Below are 16,904 nucleotides of genomic sequence, written 5' to 3' on the forward strand. Positions count from 1 at the left end.
ACACACACACACACACACACACACACACACACACACACACACACACACACACATACACACACACACACACACACACACACACACACACACACACACACACACACACACACGCACTCCCACAAACACAAGTCCAAGCATACAGATACATCATCCAGGTACTCAGTACTGGCTGTGTAAAATGACTAGTACTGACACTGTCCAGTTGTCAGAGTCTCTGCTGAGTCTGGTGTGGCGGCTCTTGAGGTCACCAGTCATTCTCTCCATCCTCTTCCCTCTCTTCTCCTCTGGCTCCCTAGCAGCGGTCGTCCTCGTCCGTGTCACTCAGAAGCTCGCTGGTGCCGGCCGGACTGGCCTGGCCCAAGTGCTTGCGGAAATGCCCGTTAGGAACCTGCCAGGAGTGTCTGAGCTGAGGGGCGGAGCTTATGGCGTTGGCCCGTCCCAGGCTGGTTGCCATGGCAGCCTCAAAGGTAAGGGTCTCCTGCTTGTCGCCCGCCTCGCCACTCTGGAGGTCCTCGTGGAACGGGAGGTAGGGCTCGGAGGTGTAGCGGTGAGGGGACGAGTGGCTCGCTCCCGCAATCTGAGCTGCCTGACCGCCGGACGAGCCCTGGCCTGCAGCCAGCGGCACGCCCTCCTTGTCGGCACTCCACGGGGTCTCTGTGGAGAGCCCGGGGCCGCCCTGAGGCTGGGTCCGTCCCTCAGAGGAGGCTGCTGGTGTGGGAGAGGGGTGGGCCTGGCAGACCAGAGGAGAGTAGGAGATGTGAGGCCGCGGGCGAGAGGGAGTCTGAGGCAGCTGGCGACGACTCCGCGGCGTTCCGGACTCTGAGGCTGAAGGGGCGGGGCTGCCTGATGTGTTGACCTGCAAAGAACATATGCACACGCACACACAGACATACACACATACGCACAGACATACACACACGCACACACACACACACACACACACACACATACGCACACACAGTTATAATGTCTTTATGCAAGAACGGACCATGCCGGTTTTCTATCCATTATCTATCAGGTAGTTATCTGCATTCACCTCGCACCCCAAGATATGGCAAAATAGCCCCTGATTGGATAATTAGAATGAAAATAGCCTCTGATTGGATGATTAGAATGAGAACTGGGATTGAGAAGCGTATGTACTCCCACCTGTCTCTGTAAGGCATGTACACGTCCCTCGCTGGGTGAGCGGGACAGTCTCCTCTCTCGTGATTGGTCCTGGCTGCGCTCCTCAGAGTTGCAGCGTGACACGTCAGGAGACAGCAGGTGGCGTCGTTCCTTAGACCGCCCCCGCTCTTGAACACCCGCTTCTCTGTGGTTGATTTTGGGGCCTGAGAGTCGAGGTACTGTACATTTCAGTTAGTCAAAAAGAAATATGAAGGAAAGAAGACCACCTTCAGTTTAATCTGGATTTTATTATTTTGTCATCTGTGTTTAATCAAAGGTACCTAAATCCACCAGCAGCCCAGCTCGGTGTTGAATACAAAACAACCAAACTTCCCTCAAAATTCCCAGAACATTTTATTTTCCATTCCATGTTTAAATCCAAAATGGCTACCTCAGATCAGTATTTAAAAACAAAACATAACAAATGCTATCTCTTGGCGTAGGAACGCCATAAGATTTGAACCCCTTAAAGACATAAATCAAGAACACTGCGCCATTTTGGATGTGATTGACCAAAAAAAATTCATGACCACACCCTGACAAAGGCTTTTGTAATGTTTTTTTTTTTATTAATATAACGCTTTATTGATTGTTCTCCGAATAACTGAATTTCCATTAACCTTCCATGAAACCTTTTGCCCTTTGTACTTTCCATAGCTTTGCCTGTAAAACAGACACTTCAAATTCCATCACTCTCAGGTTTTCCCACAACTACAGAAGTCATGAATAAAGCAGCGTAACTGTGAATAGAAGTGGGACTACTGTATAAGTGTCCCAGTGTTGCAGTATGGGTAACTGACCTCTGTAGTTCCTCTGTCGTGGCCTGTATGTGCGGTCGGGGCTGATTCTCTCCAGAGAGTGTTCCTCTTGCCACAGGCCGTTCACACACTGGTCTCCAATGGTGGAGAAGGAGCGCTTCATCAGCTTACTGTCTGCTGTTGTCCCAGACTACGTACATACAACCAGATGAGCAAACACATGACCAACCATGCATGAGACCACACATGCATGTACGCACGCACGCGCAGGCACACACAGTCACACACACACACACACACACACACACACACACACACACACACACACACACACACACGTGCTGAGAGAACCATGTATATAATTGCTCAAATATAATTGCTGTCTAAATAAATCGTTGAAATTATAATTACGTGCATGTGTGGTTTTGTCAACTATGGTGCTGTCTCCTAAATAGCAAGCTTTGCTGGTCAAGTAGCTCACAAGCTTGTTAGCTCGCGAGCTAACGACTTTCTTCTTCCCCTTCGGTAAAAAGAACCGCATTGCATTGTGGTATACCGGCGAAAATGTAGGGTACATTCGCTGTTCACTAGAAATCTCTGTGCTTTGTGGATATTTTATAGTGGACTAAATAGTGAATCAAATTAACAGCTGAGAATTCGGGCACTCTTAAAAAAAATGGTGACACACTAAATAGTCCACTATTTCTGTCATTAGGGACCGATTCCGAACAGGGCTATTGAGTGAGTGTCCTGACTTTGCCATCCCCTGCCCCCTGCGGGGCCTGCTGGCACAGTGCTGTGGGAAAAAGTTAATTACAAAGTATTTACGTGTGCATCAACAGCCAGTCTGGGCATGGAGGATGCTCTGATAGACGCTGTCCGCTGAGGCGATCTCACCACTGTGCCGTCCTGCCTGGCCTGCTGCCTCACTCGGCTGTACTCCACTACCTCTGGCACCTATGCAAATAATACAGAGTTTCATTCACTTCAAACTGGGGACTTTCCAGCCACAAGCCCACTCTAACTTTCAGGCTGAGATACTGATAAATCACAAGGAGGACAATGGGCAACCTTGGATCTTGGAAGTGAGTAAATTAATCGTCTGACTTATTATGAGGATGCTCTGATGATGGTACTGTATAATAACCGAACGTTTAGTAATAAATACAGTGTATTGTCAAGAGTTTTTGCGTTGAGTTCTTTTATCACTCAACTGAGAATATTCTCTCTCTAGCAGCAAAAGCAAAAAATAATGCAAGACTACACTATTCATACTGCTAGCAAACACAATGCCAAGTGCTCATGTCTGAGCCAGAAAATTGCTAGCATCATGATTGGCTGTTGGTGAGTCATGTTGAACAAAATTTCAGTTTCAGCCAACTTGGGAAACAAGATGACAGAGGCTAAATTAAATAAAAATAACACAATACCGTATTTACATTTAAGTTTGCATGAAATTAACTCGCATTACTTTTACTTCCTGGAAAACCCCCACAATCTTAAGTCCCACCCAGAGACGTATATATAGTAGAGTCGCGAGTCGCGACATCTCTATTCACTCCAATGGATTAGTTTTTTACCTTTTGCGAGGATTAAGCAGTGCTGTCGAGTTGCAGCAGAATGGACCATGTGATGTACTTTTGAAAGGGTCAGACGTTTAAAGAATCAAATTGTATATTATCAGCTTTATTTTATGCATTCAAACGTAGCGCGAGCCCCCTTCCTGGCTACTCCCCCGCTACATGAGACACGCATTTTGGACTTCTGTTGGTGCCACTCTGTCATCTATATTACTCTGGTCCCACCCAACATCTTGTTTCAACAGGAAATACATCAAAGCAAGAAGTAGAGATGACATTGCATGGGGTCTTCAATGGAATTCTGATGACCAGTTTCACAAGTTGTTGACCACGTTCTTTTTTTTAAATCAAGTTTTTTTTTTACCAGAGGCACTAGTGAAGCGAACAGGACACATACCCCTAACCTGGCTTCCAATTGTGCCTGTATGGATTGGACGCCCGAACAAGCCAGAGGTAACTCGAACGGGCGACCCTCGTGTTGGTAGGCAGGGGATCTACCGCTGCGGCTGTCCTACCCAGACACCCCATATTCTTGTTTTGTTGAGACCAGCTCATTACCAGTGTGTGTAGGTGGTGGTGTTGGTGTGGCTGGTAGTAGTGGTGGTGGTAGGGCAGGTGGTAGTCGTCCTCCTCCCCATCTTTCTCCGCCATGGAGTGAGCCAGTGGCTGCAGGAACATGTCCTGGGGGGAGATGGGGCTCAGGGCCACAAAGCCACCTCTGGTGAGGGGAGGGGAAACACAGAGAGACACACTCAGACACAGTGTTGGGCAGTAATCTAGTTGGTAATATTATTACTGTAATATATTACTTCCCCCAGCAACGACTAATGGAAGGGATTACAATTTCCAAAACAGTAATAATATTACAGTTACTAGTCCAAGTAAATTCAAGTTACTACATTGCTTTCTCCAGTGCTGGAGATAGGTCTGGCTATGCGAGCCAATTGCAGAACGCGATTCGTTTTTTGTCTTACAGTAGGTAGGTAAATAAATCAAAAATATGCAGTTTGGCTGATTGTTGACTCCTCCTGTAAGGTTAATTATTGTTCCAATCAAGTGGATTCAGTTCTAAAAGGAGCTGGCTAAACAGGTTGTGTGCCACTTTTTCAGAAGAGGGGGGGGGGGGAGGGGGGGCAAAAGTAATGGTAAAGTAACTAGTAATGTAACTAATTACCAAGTAATAAGTAAAGTAATTGTTTTACTTTGTAAAGGAGTAATACGTCATGGGTAACTTATTACATTTCCTGAGTAACTTGCCCAACACTGCCGGACATGAAACGCACGCACGCACGCACGCACGCACGCACGCACGCACACACACACACACACACACACACACACACACACACACACACACACACACACACACACACACACACACACACACACACACACACACACACACACACACACACACACACACACCATTGTGTACAGGACACATTGGGAATAGCAGAGTGAGTGTCCGGAATCCATTAAGTGAAAACAACAACATTCACATTAAAAAACCACAAGCCAGTATGAAGAGATACTAAGAGTTGTTGGTTTACAGAGCAGATCCGGCACTATGTGTGAGGAACGGCAGGGCTTTGGCACTGCACAGGATCTCCTGAGGCAGAGAGGAGGCGTCCATACGCTGGAACATAGGAGCATGTTTCTGTTGGGAGGAAAAGGCACATAAGACAGAGATGAGAAATTAAGATGAGCTATAAACCACCATTCATTGCAATGAATAAAGTCAAGTGAAAACTGTTCATAATGCAGTTCAGAAAAGAACATGCTTTCCAAAGCATCCAATTTAAAACAATGGTTAAGCAAGCAAAAAGAGAATGCAAAAGGAGCTAATAAAAATCCGGAGCTGCACAGTACCTGTTCCTCCAGTTGCTGTCGCAGCTTCTTGGCCTTGCTCTGTTTGTAGTAATCCATGATCATCATGGCGGCATAGATCTTTCCTATGGTCATGTCACTGGCTGGAAGGGAGAGAGCAGAGAGAATTTTCTGCAGCAGAAATGGTCCATACACTGAGTCTGAGCCTCTGGTGGTACTTAATGTGGATCCATGAACACATGAAACAAAATTAAATCTAATTTTACTACTACTTTGACTACTCCTACTCCTACTAATAATACTGCTCTAAATCATTTGAAACCCTCCAGATATGAAGGAATGCTGTTTAGTGGGAGGAGTAATGCTTATGTCACCTTTGTGGAGGGGAACCAGTACGTCCAGCATCTTCTGAGAGAGGTGAGGCCAGATGACACTGATCTCCTTCTGCAGGTCAATGTCCATCTGACCTCGGTCCTCTCCTCCTGGAAATACGCACGCAGGCACGCACGCACGCACGCGCGCGCACACACACACACACACACACACACACACACACACACACACACACACACACACACAGGCATGTGTGATTTAACTTAATTTCTTTGAGGAAATTTACAAATGTCAACGCCTGTCTGGAGTTGTTCTCTCACCTCTGGCTATTTTGACCTCCAGAGCGGTCCTGATGAGGGCCATGAGGGTGGAGGTGAAGTGGACGGTCATCCCTTCATCCACAGGCATGTTCATCAGAACCAGCCTCTGATGGCAGGCGGGAGAGGAGAGACGGTCAGTCACAATCCAGCGCACCAAACAACAAACAAACCAAACTAAACTAAAGATACACGGTAGCAGTGTTCAAAATTATACCATAAACTGACATAGCTGTTTTTGCAAAATAGCTGATCTATAAATTCTGTGATTGGTTACAGTAGGTTCAATTAACTACAGATTCAGTATACAGACTGGAGCCTATGTGTAGTCTTTATTTGGTTTGGCAAAACAAAAAGAGACTCACACAGCACACTGTGCAGTAAGAGAATAGCATTCATCTGCAATGGAACATGCATGCAGGCTAGAAGACTCATACACACAAACAGTCACACCCACACACACACACACACACACACACACACACACACACACACACACACACACACACACACACACGCACGCGTTACACAGACTCACACAGACACACAGAGAGACACACACACACACACACACACACACACACACACACACACGTTACACAGACACACACAGATGAAACACCGTGCTGAGGCAAGAGGCACATGCAGACAGGTATATGTAAGAAAAAACAAAGAAGGAAGAATGAAAGACATGTAAACATTTGACAGCAAACGTCCGCCGATAACAAGTTTGAGCCTTTAGATGTTTAACAACTTGCTCATTAAGAAGACCTTTTGACTGGCTTAGAAAAATAAACTCCACCAAGCCTCTTTCATCAAAGCAACAAACAGATAATGATGTCTTACTCTGCCAAGCTGCAAAGCGATACCAAAACAGGCAGCAAATGATTACTATAGCACTCATCCGCTGCCAATGGAAAAAACACTGGAACATAAAGCTGTTTAAACAACAAATGCTCCATCATGTAATTAAACAGAGAAAATGCCTGTAGGTATCCAATGTATGACACACAAAATGGGGTTTCACAGTGCTCCCTGTGGATTAAAATATGAAGGCAGTGCCTGTCAATCTCCAGTGTTTAGTCTACCTTATATGCCACCTTGGAGGGGCATTTCTTGCCGAGGCCTAGAGGTGGCGACATGTTGGTCAACATCTCATACATGTCATTGTAATGGATACGACCACTGGGGGCGCCAGGTAGCCATGGAGATGAGGACAAGAAGGGGGATGAGGAAGAGGAGAAGGAGGGGGGGGGGGGGGGTGGGTGATGAGGGAGAGAGTGAATAACAGCGGAGGAGTCAAGGAATGCATTCCCAATGGAATGGAGGAGGAAGAGAACACAGGAGAGGAATAAGGGTAAAAGTAAGGGACAAAAAACATGGAGGAGATAAAAGAGAACATATTATTCCATGTCATCAGACAGAAGGAGAGAGTCAATAAAGAAAAGGACACAGGCTGTATTCTTTCTATGCTGCCGACAGGGCATAGAAATCTGGGAAGGGAGAAACAACCTTGGACAGGATGAGCAAAGGAATGACCGCCTCATTGGATCTGGTGCCAATACCGAATACTTACCAAGTAGATATTCTAAGTGTTTGTGTGTGCAGTGTTGGGGAAACTACTTTAAAACTGTAGCTTACCAAACTACTATCCTCCCCCTATCTTTGCAGGGAGAGTCTGGCAAGCGAGACTACCAAACTACTAGCCTAGGTAAACCCAGCCCCCACGTGATCTGCTCTCATTGTTCCTAGTGACTGAGAGCAGGTCTGAGAGCAGGTCACGTGGGGGATGGGTTTACCTAGGCTACCAAACTACTAGCTACTTCCCCCCTCCCCCCCCCCAACTACGGTACATCCATCTACATCACTGGAAATGATCACAATCTGAGTGTGGAATCCCTGTTACACAGAGGTAAGAGGTAAGTGTAGGTGTGTTTGATTTAGGCACTAGGGCAGCAGGCCAATCCTCATGCAGGCAGCCCCGGGGATGTGTTTTAAGGAGAGGATAGCGAGCAAGTGTTGAGGTGGAATCAGGAAAATTATACCTTTCTAGGGAAATTAATAGTATTCGATCGCAGACATCTTGGTCGCAAACCACAGGTGATTTTAATCCAATAGCAGGAGATTGTTAATAAATGACAACCGTGGTCAATGAGATGTGGCATTGCGACATATTGAATGAAAACAAAACAAAACAACAAAACATCATGAAAATACTACGGACATGTAGTTTGTAATTAAACTGCATGACCCAACGTAAGTTCATTAAAAAGTTACTGAGATTTGAATGTAGTTAAACTACCACCCAACTACTGCAAATAAGCTAGTAATTGAACTACATGTAATTAACGACTCCCCAGCACTGTGTGTGCGCGTGTGTGTGTGTATGTATGTATGTATGTATGTGCGTGTGTCTAGAGTATGCTGAATGCCTGATTTAAGCCAGATCCAATGGGTAGAAAGAGACAGGCTTCCCCCGAAACGCTACACCAAGAGCTTCAAAAGCGGACTTCAAACATTTTTAAAGTGGTTTGATAAAATAAATCTTATGCATGTTCACTACTGATGTAGTAGGGATGTCCTGTGCCTTAGTACCCTGAGACTGGAGCATGGTCATTCTTTGAACCAGGCAGAGCTGAGTAACCCCCCCCAACCCCTTCAAGGTCAGGCAGGGTCGTGAGAGTTGGTGAAGGGAAGGAAAGGAGGGATAGGAAGGAAGGATCCCACGAGGAAGAGGGGATTTTGTTTGACGTGGGGGAAGCAAACCTTGCATGCCACCCTGTGGGGGCAGTTCTTCCCAAAGCCCAGGGGAGGTGAGATAGTGCGTACAACTTTGTACATCTCCTTATAGTGGATCCTACCACTGGAAAGAACATACATGCGTTTAGTTGTGGGTAATTACAGATGTATAGTCCACAACAAGGAAGAGGCAAAACAGGATGCATCCTCTGGAGTATAAAACAAACAAACAAAACATACAGTAAACACTGAAAAGAATCGTTTTAGGACTTAACGGCAGCATTAAAACAAAACAATATGTAACAATATGTAACAAAACACTCTCATGTACTCTTACAGTATGTACATGACTCGTGCATTCATCACGTCATGAAACAATAGCGTAAATTACGAGACATTGTAATTTACAAAGCAAAATACATAGCTGGTTTTCTTCAGGAAATACTTCTGGTATGAATTTTGCTTCATAAATTACGTCTCATAATTTTACATTCTTATTTCATAACGTGGTGAATGCATGAGTAACAACAACATGTACATCAGAGTGTTGGAATGTGCATTTGGTGACTTAAAGGATAATTTTGTTTTTTTCCCCTAACCTGGACACTGTACACTGTATGTGTCTAATAAACTCATCGTGACAATGGTTTTCCAAATTGGTCGAGTACTCACTGAGATAACCTTGTTTACAGCTGGAGCAATGTGCTCAAACAACTACACAGTGTAACCCAGTCGGGCAATTGCGCACCGCATCGTCAATACACGTTTGCTAATAAAACTGCTTGTTTTGCCGGCTGGGAGGCTTAAACTGTCAATAGTGTCTGGCAACATGGAAATGACTATATATATATTTAGCTGATTGATGGATAGTTTCCCATTCGGTCCCTCTGTTTTGGCCGCTTCCTCCAGTTCACTTTTGGGACATGGAAGAATTGTCTCCAGCACAGCGCTGTTGTGTTGATGAGAGAGGGGAAATCCTGCGTGGTGACACAGCGCGAGCTTCGCTGTCTTACTGGTTGCACCTCTGTCTGCTCCTCTCTTGTCTCCTCGCCTGCTCGCATGGAGACGACTCTATACACGAATATTATTCTCATGGCGTTTAATGTCGGACAGAGAAAATGGGCGTACGAGCAGGCGAGGAGAGAGAGGAGCAGTTTTCAGTTTTGATGAAGAGTTGGATGTAATATAGCGACTGAGAGACACTAACCAGGCGGCGCGGTCATACTCCCCCCAGATCCGGACAAACTCATCCAGGTGGTGGGGCCCCAGGATAGACGAGTCTCTAGTCAGATACTCAAAGTTATCCATGATCACAGCCACAAACAGGTTCAGCATCTGGAGAGCAGACAGACAGCAGAGGAAAGAGAAGCATCAGCTGAGTGGAGACCCATGTGTATGAAGGTAGAACATTTCCCTTCAACAGTTAGAGACCTTTAATGTAAAAAGACTTGTACAAGGCATAAAAATGCATGTGGTTACAAGTTAGAGGTATCGTCATCAGGAGTTATACTAGTAGTTAGTTACATGTTAGTTTGCCTGACTTACCAGGAAGGAGCTGAAGAAGATGAATGAGACAAAGTAGAAATAGGCAAATTCTGTGCCACAGCTCCCCTCGTGGTTGGATGTGGGTGTTTGTGGAATAGACGTGTCCGTCTCACACTGCTGTCCCCCCAGACACGACAGCATGATCTCCTGCCACGACTCCCCGGTGGCGCTCCTGGACACATTCATCACACAACACAGTCATCACACAACACAGTCATCAGACAACACAGTCAGCACACAACACAGTCATCAGACAACACAGTCATCACACAACACAGTCATCAGACAACACAGTCATCAGACAACACAGTCATCAGACAACACGCTCATCAGACAACACAGTCAGCACACAACACAGTCATTGATTTGGACCCGAGCCATCCAGGTCACGTCTACTCTCAATTGTGCCATCTGGAAAGCGCTATTTATCTTTTTGCTGCAAAGCATCAGGACTCACACCCCCCTCCTCACAGACACCCCCCCCTTCCTCCTCACAGACACCCCCCCCCCCTTCCTCCTCACAGACACCCCCCCCCCTCCCTCCTCACAGATACACCACCCACCTCACAGACAGTTTTTACCCTCTGGTGCACAGAATTATCAGCAGTGGCCATGTGTTCTGTCTCACACACACACACACACACGCACACACACACAAAGTGTGTCTGGTTGTGTTTTGTTGGTCTTTTGAAGCCCTCAAGGTATATGCAATAATCATTGTTGTATTGTCTTCATTATCCATTTAATGCAGATTAAATATTACCCAGAACGTCATACCTACTTGCATGATTTTTTAAGGGCAGAGAGCCAGGACACACGCTTTTCATTGAAATGAAGTGTACAGAGTACAGACTGTACTTTTTTCTATCCACATGACAATAAACCTGAACCTGAACTGAGAGAAATACTGTAAGCACACTGTCAACACTTAGCGCTTCACAGAAGAAGAAATCGATCGAGGATACCGAATGACCACTAGGGTACTTACCTTCTCTCTGCCACCTAGCAGCATCATTCAAAGTGCATTAAAGAATGCTGTTATTTAGCTGGAATCAATTGTGGTTTGGATCATTGCCAGATCTCAATTGAACTGAGATGAAAAGGCAGTGGCGACAATAGAAGGTTCAAGCTAAGTGGCCACTGGATCAAGCACAGTAATGAGTGGCCAAGTGTTTCAGATTGGACCAAGACTGTCTATGACCCTGTCTAACAGCGTTGGGTGGGCGTCCGGGTAGTGTAGCGGTAGATTCCCTGCCTTCGCGCCCCCGTGTTGCCTCCGGCTTGGTCGGGCGTCCATACAGGCACGATTGGCTGTGTCTGCGGGTGGGAAGCCGGATTGAGGGCATGTGTCCTGGTCGCTGCACTAGCACCTCCCTTGGTCGGTCGGGGGGCCTGGTCGGGGCGGAAGGGAACTGGTGGGAATAGCGCGATCTTCCCACGTGCTACGTCCTGCCGGTGAAGCTCCCCGCTGTCAGGTGAAAAGAAGCGGCTGGCAACTGCGCATGTGTCGGAGGAAGCATAGTGCTAGTCTACGGCTCTTCCCAGATCAACAGAGGGGGTGGAGCAGGGACCGGGGCTGCAGGGGGGAAATTGGCCAAGTACAATTGGGGAGAAAATGGGGGGGAAATCAGGAAAAAAAACAGCAAACAACAAAAAACAGCATTGGGTATTGAATAAACATATACAAGTCCCAAACTACATGAAGAATGAGACTGCAGATCCCAGCGTGTCCTACCTGAACCAAGCTACATGAAGAATGAGACTGCAGATACCAGTGTGTCCTACCTGAACAGCAGCATCAGGGCACCAAGGAAGGTCTTGAAGTTGTTGTGCTGGTTAATGTGAGTCTTCCCATCCAGCTTAATGTTCCCAAACACCTGAGTCATACAAACAAATGAGACAAGGTCAAAAAGTGTCAAACATTTCCACCAAAACACACAGACAGGCAGATAGTCACACACTTGCCGCTGTCTGGTGAAAATGTCCTAACTTAACATGTTTGAACTTCTTTCATGTTTCAACTGAAGGATAATATCTCTACAGGATGACAACAGTCTACAACCCTTGGGCTGATGAAATCCATTCAAAATCAATCAGATCAACACAAAAACTCATGGTGGTCAAGCAAAAGACAAGGCCTTTTTCTTAGTTCCTGAAAAGACTATATTTGGGAGATGCAAGGTTTCTACCAGACAGCAGTAAAAATACATATACAATACATAATAAAAAGCATGTGGGTTGCAAAATTGTTTGTATGTTGTCCTATAATAGCTCAGTAGGAGCATTAACACCATCACTGTGGAGCGTTTGAGTCCCCTTGGGGCCACTTGTGCTCAAAATAAATCTTCTCATGGTGCAGTGTGAGGCACTTCGGATAAAAATGGCCACCAAATGGTAATGCGTTAAAGAGGTGTCTGGAGAGAGAGACGTGGACTGAACACGCATCTGTCTGTGCATGCGCCTCCTGACCTGCATGCCAATGATGGCGTAGATGAAGAAGAGCATGGCGATGAGCAGACAGACGTAGGGCAGGGCCTTGAAGGACTGGACGAAGGTCCACAGAAGAATCCGGATGGTGTAACCCTGCCTCAGCAGCTTGATCAGACGAGCCGCACGGAACAGCTTCAGGAAGCTCATGTTGAACGTCTCTCCCAGTGTTGAAGACTGGCAGAGGAGAGAAAAGAGAGATGTTTACTTGTAGTAGATACTAGGATAATCACAGCCTCGTAAAACTTTACAACCACAAACTAGAGACGTAGGACATTCGGGGGATGTATGGCTTTCCAAGGTATATTGACAATAAAGGGGTTTCTGAGCAATTTCCAGAACAGCCACCCAATTGCAGGAAAAACAAAAAACAAACTCCGCCCATGGGGCCAGTTCTATTGAAGTGAATGGGGTGGGCAGGGAAAGTCCCACTATAAACCATATGTGTTGTTTTACCTTTCATTGAAAAATACTTCCACCGAATTAAAAACACATTACGTGATGTTGACTGATGTTCTTGATCTATGCGTGTGTTAGTTCTCCTTATTATCGGTCTCCAAACAGATCATGGCTCTGTCCAGCAGTTGCATAGCTCAACTCGAGTGCTGTGCAGACAAGAGGACAATAGGGCATTAGTTTTGCAGTAGCCAGACATAAATAGATTAGATATCTACATCTGGTGCACACCTCCTGAAAAACGACCACGCCCCTAAGACCAAAACAAAATGCGCGACAGACATATGAATTGACCAACCACAGCCGGTGTGACGCAACTCATGGGGCGATACATTTTGATTGAACGATGCACCGATGTACGCAGCCCAGCCAATCAGATTTCGCCAGGGGATTTCTCCTTGCAAAATCCCGAAATGCAGATTTGTTTTCTGCACACACTCTAGTACACACACTTTCATTCATACTTGTTCATGCTTTTCATATTACCTGCAAGTCTACCACTATCTCAGTGATGCTGCCCAACACAGTGATGAAGTCGAAAATGTTCCACGTGTCTCGAAAGTAGTTCTGTAGAAATAGGGAAGAGATGCTATGAGTCATATACAAAGACACGCCTGCATTTTGTGATGTTGAGTTTGCGTGGACACTGTGTTCGGCTCTTTTCCTCTCACCAGAAAGCCAAAGGCCATGATCTTGAGGACACACTCGATGGAGAAGAGAACAGTGAAGGCTGTGTTCAGGTGCTTCAGCACAGCCTCATACGCTGGCGACGCCGAGTAATACTGAAAACACAAATGCGGTACAGGTAAAAGATATATAATTATTCAAATCATCTGTTTTAGGAATAAAGGATACAACTGCGGGTCTGGCTAGCTGGCCTAACAGCAGCTAAGAAAATAATAATATTTTGCTTTAACGTCACTTTGGCAGGCCCCACACTCTGCAGAGACAGCAATGGTTACTTACTTTTTTGGTACATGGAACAGTCTGTTACACAGATGCATGGTGCAAAAATAATAATGTACGCTGAATCTTGCAGGAAGTGTAGAGAGCACCCCTGCGGGTGACCTAACGGTGCCGAAATGTTGAATTAGGTAATCAGGGCTGATTAGTCGCCAAAAACACTCAAGTGACTTGAGTGTTTTTTTGTGTGCAACTGAATTCATAACCTTGTTTCAAAGACTCATGAGACATCTTTTAAACAGCTAAAAATAGCATAAAATGGGACCTTTAAATGAACAACAAAAATGTGATCACAAAAAAGGATAAAATGTGTAATATATTCCCCGACTGATTCACTGTACATCAACCCACCTCATGACAGCGGCGCTCTGATCCACACACCTGAACCCTGGTGAGCTGCAGGTTGATGGAAGATTCCTTCAGACCCATAAATAGTGCCTTCCTCTCTGAACCTCTCATCTGGGGCACTATAAAAGGAGCCATTCCTCCGGGGGCGGCAGCCACAGTTAATGAGGTCATGCTAAATAGCAGCCCCTGGACATTATAGATCAATATTTAATCCAGGCTGAGTCACCCTGCGCCTGTCTGTCTGTCTGAACAACCATCACAGCCCAGGAAAAGGCCAGGTCTGGGAATAAATAGCGGTGAGAGGGAAGGGGGGGGGTGGGGGCACCCTGAAAAATATTAGCAACCAGCGTCTAGACTAGAGGAGAGATCAGTAGAGCCAGATGCAAACATCACAGGCCGTGGAAGTGCTGCTGCCCAACTCAAAAGGATGTGTCAGTTTCTACACGTCCATGTTTGTAGTTAGGCACGACCCATCTCATGGTTACTTTAAAAGCAACGTGTTAACAGTCGCACGCCCGTAACAGTGTGTGTTGCTGTTAAACTGTGAAAGTATCATTGCTGAGTTGGGTTTTCCCTAATACAGTAACAAACATGGGTGTGCAGAAAGTGACACCATTTGATCATGCACACGTCATTTTGAAGAGTGATGGCAGAGGGAGAAAGAGGAGATGTAGACTAGATATTAATTTGGTTAAACTTGTTCACCCATCCATCTCTGCTCCTCCCTACGGCTGTGCAACAGTCTCTGACGCAGGGGACGACTGTCGCCAAGAGACTCATTCTGAAGGAGTGGAAGTCCCCCTCTCCACCTTCTTTTCAGCTGTGGCTGACGGACATGGTCTCGGTCATACGTATGGAGAGACTCAGGTTCCTGAGGACCAACTCACTTAAGAAATTCTCAACTATCTGGGCCTCGTTTCTGGCCTACCTGGACGAGGTTAACTTAAAAGCGACCAGTACCTCGCTCAGCTGACTTCTCATGGACCCCCTTGCGTGGGATCCCACGTGCATCTCCTACAAGCACATGATAAGCACCTTACGTGGCTGGTAGCACCACGCTGTAACATTGGAATGTTGATGACATATGTATGCTTTTTCTCTTTTTCTTGTGTCTGAGCCTGTTTTTGTTTTTCATGTTTTGAAAATTGCTAAATCAAATATTGAAAAAAAAAAGTTCACCCATCATCATCCTCACCTTCATCATCAGTACAATGGTGTTGAGTGCGATCATGGCCAGGACGGTGTACTCAAAGGAGGGTGACACCACAAAATGCCACAGACGGTACTGGAAAGTGTGTCGGTTCTGGGGCATGTAGCGGGTCAGGGGCTTGGCACCGATGGTAAAGTCTATGCATGCCCGCTGAGAACAGAGGGAACAGGAGAGAGACAAGAAAGAGAGAGAGAGAGAGAGAGAGGGAGGGAGGGAGGCAGGCGGGAATGAAAAAGTCAACAACACGGCATGGCAGTCAAACAATTTCTTTAAGACAAGATTGTCTGTTTTTCTGTCCCTCTTTGCTTGTAAATCTACAGGGAGAAAGCTATGTTTTTTTTACAGGGCCGTTTATTTATTCTCAAAGAGAGTCTGAGGTATGGGTCATTATAAGTATAATTCCCTTGTTATGTGTGAGGGAGATCTCAGGGGTTTTCTTGTCTTGACCAGGAGTTCCCATATGACAAGTCTCTAACGCCATCGGCTGTCAGGGGGAGAAGAGCATCGTAAAGAGTGTGTTACATTCCACCTAGCGGACCTGATCACCAGCTAGCACCTACGCTGAAGCCTCTCCAGCTCTCTTGTGGCTCCCTGCCAACACCTCTAAAGTTGAATAGAATGCTGGTGTTTCACTTCGACTGAGAGCCATATGTAAAAGAGATAGAGAGAGAGAGAGAGAGAGAGAGAGAGCTTTGCCGTGCCTCCGTGTCCCTCCTCACCTCATTCTTCTCCAGGGTGCACTCCTCCATCATCTTATCTCCCTGCTCCTGGAAGGTGATGATGATGAGAGCCACGAAGATGTTGACGAAGAAGAAAGGGAAGACAACAAAGTAGATGACGTAGAAGATGGACATCTCCATTCTGTTGCCACGGCTCGGACCTCTGTCCTCCTCTGTCACATCGACAGAGTGCTGCAGGACCCTGGAAGAGCAGACACAATAATGACAACATCGTCAACAACAATATTAATAATAATAATAATAATAACGATATAAACCCAAGTAATTATCAATTTGAAAATGCATAGCATGTGTTTTAATCCATCAAGGCATAGCTAGATAGAGGGGAAGGCAGACAGCTGAACAGACTGCTTTGGGTTTTTAAATAGCTTTATTGAAAATTATTCAGGTACAATCTGTGTTATCAGGGCTGGCACAGATTATTCATCTGTGTT

At 45.9% G+C, this 16,904-nt stretch overlaps 1 protein-coding gene across 1 annotated transcript in view; it reads right to left on the minus strand.

Moving 5' to 3' along the window:
- Nucleotides 1-292: 292 nt before the first annotated feature.
- The window catches only part of cacna1ea (calcium channel, voltage-dependent, R type, alpha 1E subunit a), a gene marked incomplete at both ends in the record, with an annotated part of 139,103 nt that continues 122,491 nt past the window's right edge, over nucleotides 293-16,904 (minus strand). The window contains 18 exons of the mRNA XM_083647225.1: nucleotides 293-856; nucleotides 1,150-1,331; nucleotides 1,968-2,115; nucleotides 2,754-2,882; nucleotides 4,064-4,223; nucleotides 5,056-5,162; nucleotides 5,375-5,475; nucleotides 5,707-5,814; nucleotides 5,986-6,091; nucleotides 7,071-7,167; nucleotides 9,929-10,056; nucleotides 10,267-10,438; nucleotides 12,052-12,143; nucleotides 12,736-12,930; nucleotides 13,696-13,776; nucleotides 13,881-13,991; nucleotides 15,716-15,880; nucleotides 16,450-16,651. Of these exons, the coding sequence (XP_083503351.1) occupies nucleotides 293-856; nucleotides 1,150-1,331; nucleotides 1,968-2,115; nucleotides 2,754-2,882; nucleotides 4,064-4,223; nucleotides 5,056-5,162; nucleotides 5,375-5,475; nucleotides 5,707-5,814; nucleotides 5,986-6,091; nucleotides 7,071-7,167; nucleotides 9,929-10,056; nucleotides 10,267-10,438; nucleotides 12,052-12,143; nucleotides 12,736-12,930; nucleotides 13,696-13,776; nucleotides 13,881-13,991; nucleotides 15,716-15,880; nucleotides 16,450-16,651 (2,848 nt within the window). The remainder of the gene's footprint in view (nucleotides 857-1,149; nucleotides 1,332-1,967; nucleotides 2,116-2,753; nucleotides 2,883-4,063; nucleotides 4,224-5,055; nucleotides 5,163-5,374; nucleotides 5,476-5,706; nucleotides 5,815-5,985; nucleotides 6,092-7,070; nucleotides 7,168-9,928; nucleotides 10,057-10,266; nucleotides 10,439-12,051; nucleotides 12,144-12,735; nucleotides 12,931-13,695; nucleotides 13,777-13,880; nucleotides 13,992-15,715; nucleotides 15,881-16,449; nucleotides 16,652-16,904) is intronic.

The sequence above is a fragment of the Poromitra crassiceps genome (genome assembly GCF_964638095.1).
Source record: "Poromitra crassiceps genome assembly, chromosome: 12".
Classification (NCBI taxonomy): Eukaryota; Metazoa; Chordata; class Actinopteri; order Beryciformes; family Melamphaidae; genus Poromitra; species Poromitra crassiceps.